Source organism: Platichthys flesus, chromosome 11 (assembly GCF_949316205.1).
Source record: "Platichthys flesus chromosome 11, fPlaFle2.1, whole genome shotgun sequence".
In the NCBI taxonomy this organism is placed as follows: domain Eukaryota; kingdom Metazoa; phylum Chordata; class Actinopteri; order Pleuronectiformes; family Pleuronectidae; genus Platichthys; species Platichthys flesus.
Genome location: NC_084955.1, coordinates 14,313,520 through 14,329,946, shown reverse-complemented (window position 1 = coordinate 14,329,946; position 16,427 = coordinate 14,313,520). Strand labels below are relative to the sequence as shown.

General features: G+C 42.0%; 1 protein-coding gene across 1 annotated transcript; it reads left to right on the top strand.

Moving 5' to 3' along the window:
* The first annotated feature begins 2,764 nt into the window (after positions 1-2,764).
* Positions 2,765-16,416, top strand: jazf1b (JAZF zinc finger 1b). The gene is made up of 5 exons (XM_062398564.1): positions 2,765-3,041; positions 11,500-11,572; positions 12,627-12,823; positions 13,839-14,008; positions 14,927-16,416. Exons 1-5 carry the CDS (start codon positions 2,927-2,929, stop codon positions 15,101-15,103), a joined length of 732 nt encoding a protein of 243 aa, XP_062254548.1. The 5' UTR covers positions 2,765-2,926; the 3' UTR covers positions 15,104-16,416.
* The last annotated feature ends 11 nt before the right edge of the window (positions 16,417-16,427 follow it).

Genomic DNA, 16,427 nt, shown 5'->3' with positions numbered 1-16,427 from the left:
TAACCCTGGTGACGTTCCTGCACCCAAACACTCAACCATTTGACATCTACATTAGGTGGCTGGTGAATGGTGCTGCCTGTGCGATGGATCCTGAGATTTATAACAGTGTCGGATGACGTTGTCTGCGCTCAGCATCTGGGCTCAAACTGGATTATAAAGCACATTTATGAATGTCAGAGCTGGGTTTTGAAAAGTGTGATATAAATGATTGATAATAACTTAATGCTTAGAATTCATTTTACAAAATGATATGGACAATTGTTTGAATACATTTGGAAGCCGTGCTCTTTTATTGCCTCCTATATAATTTAGCTGAGCTTGCAGAACCTTTCAGAATATTTGAAATCAATAATTTAGAGTAGAGTCAGATGCCTTTCTTTACAGCAATAATATGTGGGGTTTCATGTAACTATTGAGTGAGCAAATCGTCCTTTTAGTTTGCTCAAACTTGTTGGACAGTTCACAGAGTACAAAGAGGGTTTGGTCACTTACCAGCAGCTGTGAAATATGAACATGACTTTTACTGCATGTGTTTCCACATTGGGGCTCAACAACCTATCAAACATAATCACTACTGTAGAAAATTACAAATACATCCATTAAGTCATCTGCATTTAGGGGCTACAACAAATTCAACAGTTGCAGCTATGCTCATCAAACACAGTCATCAATTAAGAACTGAGGAGAGGCAATGCCAGCAGTTTCCTCAGACAAGCAGTTGTCTGTGATGTAATGCTTTCAAAGTTATTTTCCCACTGTGTTTTCAGCACAACTGGAAAAAAAGTTCCTAACATAATTGCGGTGCTTGATCTCCAAATGGGCTGGGCGCAGTGATGAACCATTACACCATCACCAGGCAAAAACTCAAAGTCAATAGACGCAAAAAGAAAACAACTCAAGGAAAGTTAATAAATCATTTTACTGCAATTAAGTATTTTTTCTAACAGGATTTCTGGCTCTAGAGCTCTCAAACAGATTCTACATTTCCACAGATGCAAACAAGATACTTTTTTCACTTTTAAAATACTAGTGTTAAGTATTCTTACCTGCATATTGTGAAAATATACTTATTTTGGTCTTGCAAGTTATGGCATCGATCCCTCTATTCCACTGAAAAGAGATGAAAAAACAGAGGCCAATTTTGTTAATATTAATAATGTTGCTATTGTGTAAGTACTTTCTATAAAAACTGCGCTGACACACACACACAAGTGATTGAAACTTAACTGAACTCAGAAATTGTCAAATTTTTTGTGAGAGCATCATATACATCAAATTTTGACGTAGGTATGAGTATGAGTCAAGTTACGCAGCGGCCTGCGATAGATAAACTGATCCTGATGATACTAAACCCATTTAAAAATGAAATCAGAGAGACACTTGACACATCGTGTATCTCAAATCAGTTTTTCACTGCTCTGTCTGAGCACTAAGCTGCTTTCTGAATTGTGCAACAGAAAAGTTTGTAATAGTCATAACAGAGCTTTGCATTAATGAACACAAACATGGCTTATATCTATCTACTGGTCAACACTGCCACACTGTGGCCACAATATGCCTAGTACAGTGTGATATGCAATAATACTTGTATTATGCCTCTCACTCCTCCATCCTGCCAACTGTGCACAAACTACACATGTCAAGTTAGACAAAATTACAAAAAGCCAAACAACAACCTCAAAGCTTTACAATTAAAACAACGATTTATTCAAACTAAGGTAATTTGTGGTAAAACTGCTTCTGCAGGAATTGTATTGATCAACTGTATTATTACCATGTATCGTAATATAGCACATTGTGCTTGAGTATATTTCCTGTCTGTCTATCATTGGATAAATACACAGTTGTTGTTGAAGATTTTGCCAAGGGAGAAAACACAGGCCCTTAGAATGTTTTTAAAAAAACATTCTTTTTAAAAATCATTCTAAGTTTAGAATTAAAATGATTATTAAAACATTAAGGTATTTTCTAGTTACAGCTTTGCAGAAGGTGCAAATGCACTATATTCTACTCTATAATACGATTATGAATTATGATTTAAAGCTTCTGGCCACAATATCCTTATATAAAAAGTTACATGTTACTCTTGTTGGTGTCTCTTAAAGGGATAGTATACCAATAAATATAAAATTCACTCTCTATCTACTTACCACCATACCGAAGAAGTGCTGGGGGACGTGTTTATGTCCACAAAACCCTTTTGGAGTTCAGGAGTAACATTGTTGCAGCCAGTTCCAATTCAATTAAAGTAAACGGTGACTTCTTCTTCAGCAGCAACTGCAGCTATTGTGAGTTCTCGCAAGAACTCCAACAGTAACTAGTAAGAGGACAACAGGTTAAAAACATGGTGTAAATAGCTTATGGACAATTGGATGACACCACAGGATAAGTATGGAGGCATGTTAGGTTGTCTTTTTGTGTTTATTTTTACGTTTGAAGAGTGGTCCCCATTTATTTGTATGGGATGAGGTTGCAACGCTGATTACCCCTTAAAAAAGTCCACCACCCCCTCCATCTGCAAACTGGTGAGTAGGTATTGAGTGAATTTTCCTTTTGAGTGACTTTGGGTGAACTATCCTGATCGTTTAACCTTTATTCACAGTGTTCATTTTTTGGGACAAAACATAATTTATTAAATACAAAACTCTAAATCCACGAGTTCACAGTTATGAGATCAAATCAGTGTCTGTTTGTGGGGCTGCATGCTCCGTGTAAACACTGGATGTTTCTAATGGAGGCCAAACCTCACTGAGCTCGACTTCCGGTGTGCGTGTCTCTCCCTCCCGCTGCTTTGACGCAGCTCAGAGAAGTAGCCGCACCGCCCCCGCCGCTCCAGCTGTTCACACCGCTGTCCGCCCGCTGCTGCCCCGCCGCCGCTGCTCCGCTGCCGCCGCCGCCTGCCTCCACTTCCAATGCAGCCGCGACCATGACAGGCATCGCCGCTGCTTCTTTCTTTTCCAACGCTTGCAGGTTCGGGGGCTGCGGACTCCACTTCGACTCTCTGGCCGAGCTCATCGTGCACATCGAGGACAACCACATCGGTAAGAGCCGCTACGCGACGGGCTGCAATGGCCGAGGTTTGGGGTTAGCATACAGCGGCTAAGTTAGCGAGCTAGCGAGTTACTTCCTGCGTCCTGACAACCCTGTTGCTAGGTGTGGTGGCGGCGGACCCGCCTTTTGCACACATCGCGGTGCGTGTTCCGCCGCCCGCGTCTCCGTGTCATCGCCGTGTCTCCGTCCAGCCTCCGACGGCTGCGGCACCGGCGGAGCGGCGCGGAACCACCGAGGAACCGCTGGTGTGCGCGACGACCACCGGCGGCTCGCTCGTGCGGGCGGCCGGCGGCCGGAGGCCCGCGCACCGCTCACCGCCGTCGTGACTGAAGTTACCGCCCGCGATAGCCGATGAGGAGAACTAATCAATAATCGATTCGCGTCATCGCCACGACAGCAGAGTTCATTTGCAGCATCCGTCACCGAGTCGCTGCAGGTTTCACTCACCACGAACCCAGGGGTTAAACTTTCACCTGGATTAACTCCAGCTGCAACTCCTTCACAATGAGAATACAGCTCAGTTTAATCCTTCATGTCCTCTTATCTTTAACAACGTGTATTGTTGCATCTTCTAATTGTAGATTTTGGGTCCAGTCAAGGTTGTTTGTAAAAGTTTTACAATCTTGCTTCAGGCTGTAAATACTGTGCAAAGCATTAACTGTTATTTAAAAATGTTTTGTTGATATTCATTTATTTACTTTAACTTAGAAATGCGGTGCACTTAACATTTTTTAGATATATATCATAAGAATTGAATATGAAATAAGATCTAGCTGGATAGATAGATAGACAGAGCTAATTATATGTGACAATTACTTGTTATCAATACTACTGAAAATCTATAGTGTTTTTTCTTGTTATTGTTTTTCAATTGGCCAAATTGGATTTACATAACACTCAAATTTGGAATTTGGACCAAAATTTAAGTTAGACATGTAGTTTATACTTATATTAGGATGGATATACATTAAGCCCATATTTGATCTCTGACATACTTATAGGCGGGAAACAGGTCCAAAATGCCCCTGTTTCCTTCGTTTGTGTCGTCTGTTAAATGACAACAGTCAACATCATTTGTGGTCAGTTAATTATAACAATCACTCTGGAGATCAGTGTATAACTGTTATTTTTTCCACAAATTCATGATAACTGGGTGTATTTCATTACTTAACTTGGATCATATGGATGTAGATTTGAAAAAGAGAGACAGTGAAAAGACAGATGTGTGTCACTGGTTGGAACAAATTACCATAAATAACTCCTGGAGAATTCATTAGAGACTGTGTTGGTCGCCATGGGGATGTGACCTTGCGTCATGAGCTATAATAAGTGTAACTTGGTCGAAAATGGTTTCAAAGGAAACTTAGAGCAGCTTGTAACATGTATTATACAAGCAGCTTAAAGATGATGATAAGTGCACATCAAGCTGTAACATAATAAACAGCGCCACCTCTAGCTCATGTGGGGAAATACAATAACAATCACTGCCTGTGTAGATATTAGAACGTTATTATGGATCAAACCACAGTTTGTTTGCCTTAGCTACTTTATGATATATTTTAGACTTCTGTTTGAGTAACTTGTGTGGCACTTGATTGTGAAGTGGAGAACAATGTGAACAATCTAAAAGAAACTCATGTGCTCACAACACTTATATTAGTGTGCACAGGTGTAAAGTTGTGTTTTTATTCACTCATTGATGTGACATTTCTTAGTTTATATCATGGCTTTCCTCAAGGGCTCTAATTTCTGGTTATATGTTATGTGTTTAAAGCAATATTTACTTTATTATTAAATATATAAATGATCAAAACAGTCAATTGGTTTAGCCTATACTGTATATTGAAACTTTATTTGTTTACTTAGTTATTGCGAGATTTGGTCCTCCATACTATACTTTACTGAATCCATGTGTTTGAAGAAGTCACTCAGAAAGGGTCCTAAAGCATTTTTATCTTTGAACTAGTACATTTATTGTAGAAATTAAGTTCCCTCCTCACAGTCTGACAGTCGTTCAGCTCCTACATCTGTTTCCTAATCTTATATTTCAGACTTTTATTATTGAAGCTGACAAGGCCCAGCTGTCTCTGTTGTTCTTGTTTGTTGCTTGACTGGCTTTAATATCCTCTGCCCTCTGATTGTGTGCTGAGCATGTGTCCGAGGTGTTAGCCTTGGAAAAAAAAAATCCTTCCAAATGACTTATTGGGGAATAATGAGCCAATTAGTTGGCCCAGGGTGGAAAAACTCTGCCATCCCCCCCTCCTCCTCCGTCCGCTCTCCCGTGCCCGCTCTTAGGAGTGCGAAATCTTGCACGTGATGCCAAGTGCCTGTGAAGCATAATTACAGAGAGAGTGCTTGATTTGGCCTGTCTTCCTCCTCATCTGGTGGCCTGCTGCTTAAAGCACCCTCTCCTTTATAATTAGGCGCCTGGAAAACAAGAACACATTCTTGTCCCTGTTTTCCCCCCCGAGCCGGCCTGCTGTTCAGGCTGTGAACAAGGGGTGGCGCTGCTCGGCTGTGGGTTGATGGAGCGTTCTTGTGATGCGTGGTGTTTACAATAAAAGATAACTGTTGATATTACAAACCAGAACTCAGCTCATTGTTATTAACACAGTGTATTGTTTCATACGGTAACCAGGCTTGTTCCAATACGTGAACATTTTTTGAAAAACAGAAGTCGTTATTAAGAGAGATAATAGATAATATTAAGGATACTCTGGCTGGATAATATGGTCAATAATTATATTAAGATATTTTCACATCAGTCAATATTGAAGTTTAAAGACTGATTTTGGCTAATGAGTGAAGGTTTTGGTTTTAAAATCTGCTTTAACAACAGAGATAAACAGAGAAACATGTTATAAATCTTAGGTCGAACAATTATGTTATACACCTCCTCCCCCTTTGTTGACAAAATTAATAATCAATATATCAATATATATTTTTGTCATATTACTGTTAAAGAAAAATTCATTGCAATAATCATAAATATTGCTTTATTGCCCAGGTAAATAAGAGTGTTATATAAAATTAATATTTCTCATACACATTTAGCAAAACAGCTATGTTTTTCTGAGGGTTTTACATTTATTTCAAGTTTGAATTCAAAATAAAAATCTAATTCATCCCACATTACTTAAAAAACAAACTCCTAATGGATCAGGTATTGTTTCCTCCATCGTCCTTACAGCACAGTTACGTTTCTGTGTGGTCCACATAGACCTTTGTGAACAAACCCGGCAAACTGTAAGAGAACAGAAGCTAATAAGCCCCCAAAAAAAGGAACAGAGGAAAGTTGTAACACGGAATCTAAGTCATGTTGTTTAGCCTGTAAGATCTGCTCATGCTCCGGTATGATTGCGTGGCGTGTGTAAAACTGCACAAACACAGCTACTGAAATGTTTACTCTGTCACCGAGCGACCAGGCTCCTGTGGCCCAGAAGCAAATGGCGACTGTGTTATTCAGACCTGTGAGAGTTTGGGTGTGAGGTTCTGTAACAATGGCTGTGTTTGTTGCTAATCCTCAATGAAGGCCCAGTTAGGAGGTTTTGGGTACGCACCCCTCAAAATCTGCGGGGAAGTAATAAATTTGGGAAGCAGTAACTGGTTTCCTGATCTGTGCACCTGGTGGGCCTAATTACATTTCCCCCGTTTTCCCTGACACCAGCGCTCCTGTTCCTGTGTGGTGGCTGCAACACGAGGAGCTGCCGTACCCAATAAAACATTTCTTATAGGAGATAATTCACAGCCCGTGTCGACTGAGCGCAACATGGGAGTGTAGTTTAATGTAGAGCGAACGGGATATTTTTTTGGCTTGGATGTATTACATTTCGTGGCTCTTGCTGTTGTCCCATGTCAAATGCTGCTGATCTGAGGGGTTCTCACAGCTACTGGACATAAATTGGTGTGTAAGAGCAAAAAACTGAACCAGACCCACGATTTATTTGTTACTTTTGATTGTTTACGTTTTATAGATTTACCCTTCATTTAAAATCATAATGTTTTCATTTAATTCTCTCGGACTTTCATAAATAAGTTTGGTCCTCGTGTGGCAGCCTTTCAGAAATGGGAAACAACTGACCATCAGTTTAAAAACACTGGTATTTATGTTGAAAAATGATTGTTAGCCTATTTTCACGAGTTATTCAAACAACAGCAAATTAATCTGCAACACTTTAAATTATTAAGTTATCGTTTCAATCATTTTTATAAAGAAAATGTGTCAAACATTCACAGTCCCAGCTCTGCCACTTTCCAGCTTGTCTCTGTTTCAAATCATCACCAACTGAATATCTTCAGGTCTGTGACTCTTGGTCAGAGGAAGAAAGCAGTTTATTTAGTTTTCTTAGGATTTGAGAAACTCACCATGTCGTGACATTTGGCACATAAACTGATTCATTATCAGAGTATTCAAAACTAAAAAAGTTGTAAGTAAGTATACAGATGCATTGAGCAGCATTGAATATGTGTATATTTGTATGTGCCTGTTTATCTGTGCATTTGTACAAACGTGTCTTTGTGGACGTGCATACGTAGCGGTGTGTTTGTGTGTGTGTGTATATTTTTCAGTTTGCTGTCCGTGCTGGATTTATTTACGATAGATCACTTTTAACTGCCCCATGTTTTTTCAGTAACCTGCAAAGGCAGCTTACACATGGAGCTCGACTCTGTTTCATTTCCTCCTCAGAGGTCACATCGTAATGAATTACCTGTGCCACCACTCCTGGTAATGTCCCCCACTGCTCAGAGCCGCCATAAACATGTCACCATAATGCTCACCACTCCGCACTACCCTGCAGTGCATTTGGCCATGAGGGTGGATGGGTGAGCCAGACGCTGGTGGTAATGAGAGAGGGAGCTGTGTGTCTGGTGCGTGTGTGTGTTTGTGTGTGTGTGTAGGGGAGAGAGAGGGTCGTGGAGGGCGTTAGGAGAGGGCAGCAGGCGTCACTTCCTCTGTTGCCTTAGGAAGGTTGGTCGTGTGATCGTCCCTTGGTTTCCTCTTGAAGGCCGACGTAGCATCACTAATGAGAACATGTGATGCCATAATGTTTTCTGCACTGATACAGACTCACTCACTAAACACTCACATGCTTCACACAAAGACGGTAAAAACAAACTAAATCCTAAAGCTTCAAGCAGACTGTGGCTCAGCAGCTTTGTTTAAACAACGGTGTTAAGAAACACATTTCAAACGTGTCTAACACAAAGCTCTTGTTATAAACTTCAATTTAAATATTTTTCCTAATGGAAAGTGTTTAAGACTTAGCGCAGTGTCTCTGAGTGTTTGAATTACTCTGCTCTACAATATCTATAACCTGTAGCTTTCATTTTTTTTACAGCTTATCTTTAGCCTCTACAGAGCTCAGAGGATAACTGTGATTTAAACTTTCTGAAAATAGAAACTAATATGTATGAAATACATAGTCTAAATACAACGAGCCTTATTATACATAATTAATTAAACATGTTTTGAATTGGATTCTTTTGTGCTATTCCATACCTGACTCGGCATCTTGTACGTAAACAGTCCCTGGGGCTTGGAACTGATTGTTTGCCTGTGCTGCACTGGAGATGGTGGATTAAGAACCACAAAGTTTGCTTCTCAGAAGGCTTCTAATAGTCGACCACCGAAGTGGACCACCTGAGTAGCATGATTAGAGGGGTTCTCATCTCTACTTAAGGCGCCTCCGTCCAGGTCCCTGACTGCTGGTGGCCCCAGAAGGATAGCAGAAGTCTGCCGGGGGAACTGGCCCCGGCAGGCCCCCTTCTCCCCAGTCCCCACTTGAGGTGTGTGTGATTTACAGCGTGTGGGAACAGACTGATCCAATGCTCTTTGAGCGGTCTGTGAGCAGACCGCCATTCCACTTCTGGAGACTCATTAGGGATCTTAGAAGGGATTTCTGGTGCACTCACGCACACACATACCAGCACACAGAGCTCAGAGTGCTCTCCGCTCTGGCAGGGGGATAGTGACGTTATGAGTGTGTCTTTCCCACTTGCTGTTTCCAGGACTTTAACTTGAGAGTAGAGAGAGGTGTGCTATCCTTCTCGCTGGGGATAAATCCGCTGTTAATGAAACACTTGCTTACAACTGCGGCCTTGAGAGAAACCTCCTGAGCCGCAGGCGCTAAGGTTAGAGCTGTTCTTACAGCCTACCTGCCGGTGTCGTAAAGCTGCCACTATTTCATCCTCAACCAAGTGGCTCGGCCTGAACCTCTGAGTGGATGACACCCTGTGTCTTTTGACACCAGTGTTAAAGTCACACTGACATCGGTTTGTCAACTTCCTTTTCTGTTAGACCTCTAAAACCTGCACTCTCTTGTGTATACTTAAATGTGGTTGGGGTTTGAGTTTATCTGGTCAGCGTCACCTTTCACCTTCTCTATGACTGAATCAAGCTGGTAGCCGACACTTGAAATACAGCGTGTAGTCTGCGCTGTGTGTTTCCTTTATGCATGGTTATGTGTGCACAGGTGTGTGTGTCTGCATCCTGAATTTATATACCCCACTGGTGTATTTCAAACACTTCAAGCTTTTGTTCATCTTCCACTCGACATGGATTTGTTATTATGGCTTTCCAAAGAGAAATGAAATCAAGTTGAAACCCTTAACAAAGATGTGAGTGAAATTAACTCACAGAATCTTTATTGTGAAACATTAGAACTAGAGGGAAAAATAGACGTATGGAAACACACCAACAAGAATCCAACTTGTATTTGTTGCTGGATCTATAAATGTTGGTGTCTGTACAGTATTTGACCACATCCATAGATTTTTCTGTATCCCTATTACATGTTAAAATACTCTCAGTAGAGCACATACCTCTGCCTAGACCCTTAACTGTTGATTATCTACTGAATCCAGATGATCTCAGCTACATATTGGTGATAGTTACATGTATTTAGCCCGATTTGTTACTGGAGAACAGCTGAAAAAGAGACTTCCCTTTCTGTGATTAAAAGAAAGGATCCTGGATCTGCACGTCTGTCCTGGTCTTTCCCCTGCACACATAATTAGAGTATTTGTTGTGAAGTTCCTATCTGACATCCTCAGGCACAGAGCTCCAGAATCTTCTCAATTCTCCATCTGCACATATGAAGTTAATTTGAAACCTGTTCTTAGTTTTTATGCACCAGACCAACAAACATGAAACAAACAAAAAAAGAGGAGTAAAAGCCCAATGCTGCGTAAGTGATAATTGAGCATGACTCAGGGTTTTATTAAAGCTTGTCAAGGTGTTGCTTACCCCTTAAACCAAAGCTTTAATTACACTATATCCTTTTGTTTTTAAGAAGTTGACTTTTTTTTTTTTAAGAAAGAAAAAAGAAAAAATGTATTAACTAGTACTGAACGTTATTCCTTATTTTCACTGAACATATAAAGTTTGTTAAAGCTGCCTCACCATCACTGTTCTATGAAAAAGCATCACTTAACTCTCAGTGTCACTAGTGGCCTCAGGCATGTGAGCTCTCGGATGGAAACAGGCGTGAGTCTTTACCACTTGGGGGTAGCAGTCTTTCACAGCTCTGTCAGAGGCAGACAGGGAGACTCAGCCGGTATGTGGTAGACACTGTTGTTTTATGGGGCATCTCTCTTCTCCCACATGGACGGCAGTGGGGAGGGTGTTTGAAGTCAGTCCCGCTTCTCCTCGGGGTGTGGAGATGTGGCTATTGTTGTACATTTAGCACCGCTGAGCAAGATGAATGTCTGGTGCACAGCGTGGGGGAGCGCAGTGTGCGTCAAGTGTGGTCATGTAGGAGAAATGTGGCATCTGCACAGCAGCCTTTTCCAAAAATAAGGGCTATGGAAATTAAAAATAGAGGGAAGTGGATGTGTTAATTATCTTATTGTGAATCTTCGATAAAAAGTAGTGTAGTTCTCAGGGAACGATGAGGGAAAGAAAGAATCAGCCTAGAAATTGTTGAGGTCCTACAGCGTCACTTCACTCAGTGGTGACTGTAGTCCAACCAGCATGACATCAGTACATGTGCAGCGCATTTAAACAAACTGTAACTGCATTACTTACACTAAATCATTTTTATTAGGCTTTACCTACGCCGACACATTCATTGGTAATCTAATGCAGGAGGTTTCCTAAAGGTTTTACTTCAACATAAAGGCCTAGTGGATGTATTATTATATATTATATCATACATATTAGTGGATTTATTATGGCATGTGTCCTTTTAATGTGAAACTACTAGAGAAGTTTGCAGTTGGTGGATGAGAAGCCAGTGAGGGATCCATGTCACTGTAAACTTCTGATTGGTTGGGATAAGTCCATGAAGATTTGTGGATTAGTGTGTGTTTCATCCTCAGACTACAAGTCCAACCGCCCATCTCTAAATGTAAAACTGCAAACTTTGAGACAAAATGGCTTGTAACTTTGTTTTTATTGTGGTATATTTAATGTCTAATTCCCCTACTCTGTCTCCTTGTCCTGCTCAGATACAGACCTCCGGCTTCTGGAGAAGCAGGAGCAGCAGCAGCCGACATATGTTGCCCTCAGCTACATAAACAGGTAAAGAATTGTAACTGGCAGTTTCACTCATGAACTCTGGGTTTGAACCTGAGTTTGTGTGTTCTCCCTTTGTCGGTGTGGGTTTTCCTCCGGGTTCTCTGCCTTCCCCTCACAGTCCAAAGACGACTTTAAAAGTAGTGCATGGTGTATCCCACCTTGCACACACATAGTGAGCTGGGATCGGCTCAAGCCTCACCACGACCCTCACACAATAAACTATCGGTATATCTTTACAGAACAGTTTTTCTATTCACCCATCCACACACACATACAGTGCATCTACGGTATGTGCAGCACTTTCTTTATTAAAGATCGGGTCCAAAGGGGCACAATCAGGGTGAAAATGTTTGTGTTTAGTATCTTTCCAAAGGACACATCAGCATACGGTACAGGGGTAGACCGGGATCAAACCGCCGACCTTCCGGTTAATAGACAACCCGCTCTACCTCCTAAGCCACAGCAACATGAGCGATATAGATTTATTGTAAATATACCCAAATCTGATATATTTAACGTCGGTGAGTCCTCTGAATCAGTGAGTATTACTTCCCATGTCAAGTGTTCCTGTGAGGTACTACAAGCGACGTCAGATGTCATCTGGTGAATCGCTTCGACGAATTGCTTCAGTGTTTGCCGGCTGGGTTTATTTTTATTGCACTGGGTTCATCCCAGTCGTCTTTGATATGGTGCTGGAATAGTGGTTTTTAAAAGCCTTACGCAACAAGCCAGTGTACAAGAAGGTCTGCCACTGTCTCCCTGCCCTCACAAACACATGTTGATGTGGTTATCACTTAATTTGTTAATTCCACTTCAGCAGTAACAATGTCTATGTTAACATTTATTTTTTATGATAGACATTTACCAGAGACTTTACTATCCATCATAAACCTTGGTGAAAGTTTTTTATTTTTGATGGGAATGGAGCCAATGATACTTTTTTTCCAGGCACGTGTTCTACAGTAGCAGACCTTTAATGCCGGAGCTCTCTGAACATCAGAGCAGGTCACTGAATGGAAAGAGAAACCTTGACCCGACCTGTTTCCCACAATGCCAGGTTTATGACAGATGCTGCGCGGCGAGAACACGACGCCCAGAAGAAGAAGGTGCAGCCCAAGTTGTCCCTCTCGCTGACAGGAAATCTGTCTCGCAGCAGTGTTTCCACACCGCCTCGCCACACCAGTGGAAACCTCACGCCTCCAGTCACCCCACCCATCACGCCTTCCTCTTCCTTCCGCAGCAGTACGCCGACAGGTAACCGTCCAACACACACTCACTGCGAGTCTGTCCAGACTTTAGTTGCAGTGGAATACACGCGGAGCACTGAAGACAATGCGACTGCCTCATAGTGTGGAAATGGGTGGAGAAACAGCTGTTGTCCTCCAAAGGGTTCATATTCAAAAAATACAAAATAAAACAGGGCTGCTTCCCCTGTCAGATCATTAGGAGACAGTGGGTGGCTCACTCACTGTGGGAGGTAAATATAAGCTGTATGTTATCACCATTTATAGAAGTCGATGGAAATTACACGATTTTAAAACCTTGTGTTTTACTAAGTGAAACTGAAATCAACTAATCTGTTTAGTGTCTGAAAAATATCTTCATTTGTCCTTCTTGGTTTTGTTCAGTGGTTATGTTTTCATCTCTGTCTGTTTGTTTTTTGTTTCTTCTTTAACTGAGACAGAGATAGATAGACATGTTGACAGATTTCCCAGGGAATAATGTTTAGAGGACTGCTAATTATGAATGACATTTACTTTGACGCTTCATTGTACAGATATTGTCCATCAACCGAGGATGAATGTTTGGCGTGAGAAAACTTCTTTGTAATTTAACTCCAAATTCAAGCGCCACAGAATCATGGACCGCTCTCAAACTTAATTTCTCAGATTCCCTCCAGTGTTCCAGACCAACGTGTTTTCCCCAAATGCTCATGTCCTCGTTTTGTGAAAAATGGATTTTTATAGCATCACATCTTCATCTAACCGCTAATACAATTGCAGCTAATTGACCCAAAGACCTCAATAAAATGTATAAATTCTTTCTCACGATTGGCATATTTCAGTCATGCATCAGCACGGTGACACACAAGGATGAGAATTATGCATGCTGAGAAAAGATCCACGCTTGTCTCGAAGGGTTTTCAGAGATGATTCACAGAGCGCGAGTAAATCAGAGCTTCCTAAGAGACCTGTGTATTATCACACGTCTGGTGTTGACGTCCTAAGTCATCTACTTGTTTGACGTGATGTCTCTGACCCTCCCACAGGTAGCGAGTGTGACGAAGAGGACGTGGACTTTGAGGAGTCGGACAGTGATGAATCGTGGACTACAGAGAGCGCCATCAGCTCCGAGTCGATCCTCAGCTCCATGTGCATGAACGGAGGAGACGAGAAGCCTTTTGCCTGCCCTGTGCCAGGCTGTAAAAAGAGATACAAGGTAGGTCTAACTCCACACCTCTTATTCAAATCCCTTTAACATAACGCCACAGTTTGAAATATTTTTGACTGTGCCACGAGAGGACCTGAGGCATCCATGTTGTCCAAAGTGTGAGGTGCGTGATTCTTTTTGCTCGCATTAATGAGAATGTAAAGCCAACATGGATACCCCGCTGTGCTCTGGGAAATGGTTCTCAGTCGAGCGTTCCAACAACATAAATACATACATCTCGTCCACTTCGGCAATGTGGAGTTTTACAGGATTTTCCACTCACATCTGGCGCGGTGGTTGGGATAAATTATGTGCAGCCTGAGAAAATTGCATCGCTGACGTGAATGACAGGGTTATGGGCGATGACTTAGTCTGAGGCGGTGGGCGGCTTGAGGGGAGAACGAGATAGGATTTTAACAAGAAAACATTTTTATTTCCCCCGCTCTACACTCTTTATGTTTATTGGTGACCACTTTTTTTTTGCCCAAAAATGATGAAAGAGACGCAGTGCACGACAAAAGCCTGCGGGCACCCCGGTCTTTCTGCCACAGTATGATATTTGGACAACAGCCTGCTTGCACCACTGTGGCAACTATTTTTAACGAAGGATGTTTTCTGGTTCAGCGTTACAATCCCCCCGGATGTGCACCAAGCCAAGTCTCTGTGTGGTCTGGAGGAACCTGGCTTCCCTGCACATAAGAATTACCTTGATCCCGTCCAACACCTTTGTATTAAAGCAAACCTCACACAGGCCTCACCTATCAGTAGCTCAAACTAAAATAAAATCCCTGCAGGTTTCAGAATCAATTTGACAATCTTTTCCAGAAACCCGGAGATCTGATTTAATGGCATATTAACGCTCAAACTCTGATGAATGATTTTGGTCGATAGTGACGGCTTGTTTCATTTCCCCTTCCCTCGTTACAGAATGTGAACGGGATCAAGTATCACGCCAAGAACGGCCACCGAACCCAGATAAGGGTGCGCAAGCCCTTCAAGTGCCGGTGTGGGAAGAGCTACAAAACGTCTCAGGGTCTCCGCCACCACACCATCAACTTCCACCCGCCCGTCTCCACTGACATCCTCCGTAAGATGCAGCAGTAGAGGCTCGGCGAGGGACCAGCACTCTCTCTCTCTCCGTCAGGCCATTTCCCAGCACCATCATCACCAGCAGCGGCTGTTTCTTACTCCACGTCATTCCTCTCCTCCTCAAACCCCCTGCCCCCCCCTCTCTGTCAATCGCTCTCTTATATGACACTATTTTTGATTGCATGGAGTAAATGTATTATTCTTGTTATTCATCCTTATTTTGTATTCAGTATATTCAATCCTTAAGTAGTTCAGTTTTGTATTTTGCACATTTAGGGTGCCATTTGTCCAGTTCTTTTTTTCAAATGGTGCTCATTGATAAGGATGTAGGCTAGAGAATGGCCACACGGCGTCACAAGTAGCCTTGCAGGTGCAGTAGGGCGTCCGCCTTTAAAGGCAGCGCAACGTTACAAGAAACCAAGGAAAGATAGAAACGTGTGTGTGGAGAGATGAGGCGCCGGTTGTCTGCCTCGGTCTCGTATGAGCCAAAAAAAATGTGACGGAGGCAATTGAGATCAGGATGTGGGTAGTGTCACAACATTTGTACATTTCATTCTCCATCAGGTTTGCTGTTAATAATCAGTGGTCGGGTTCGGTCACCTTCTTTTCATATCACAAGTATTACTAGCCTTATTTTCTCATCCTTTTTTTCTGCAAACACTTGTGTGAGCAACAGAGGATGATCTCAGGTGACGTTTGAAAGCATTTCAGCACCACAGTCCTGCCCACGTGTTCTCATAGTATTTATGCGGTTTGATGGGATCATGGGAACTCAGCGTGTCGTTGTTCCTGAAGCTCTTATTCTCGTTCCTTAATGATGAGAGCAGTTGTCCTCGCGGTTTTTCCTTGAGGGATTCAAGCACTTTTTGTAACAGGTTGCCAACAAATTAGCATTTTCTTTCCCCGGTCTCTCGTTTCCGGTGTGTGTGGTGCGAGACGGAAACGAGGCGAAACGCCTTCAGAGCTGAGGAGCAACGTCTACATTGCTCATTTGTGAATAATGAGCCACTAGGTAACATCGTCACTGCATGGATGTTAGTGTTAAGGAACTGTTGTGACAGTATTGTACTGCCAGTATGGAGGAAAGTCTTTGATATAGTGTACAGTGAATGTATTGTCATGTGTTAAGTGCATTAAATTATATTTTCATATGTTTCTGGAGTTAGGAAAAAAAATCCCAATCATATATACCATGTATGAAAAGGCAAAACCAGAGAAACTGATGGTGATGTACTGTATTTCTTCAAAAAGCTGCTTCATGTAAACTTTTGTTACGTTTAGAATAAAAGTTCCTCTACTGTGTGCCTATAAATCCTGGTGTTCATTGTGTTTTTTGTGT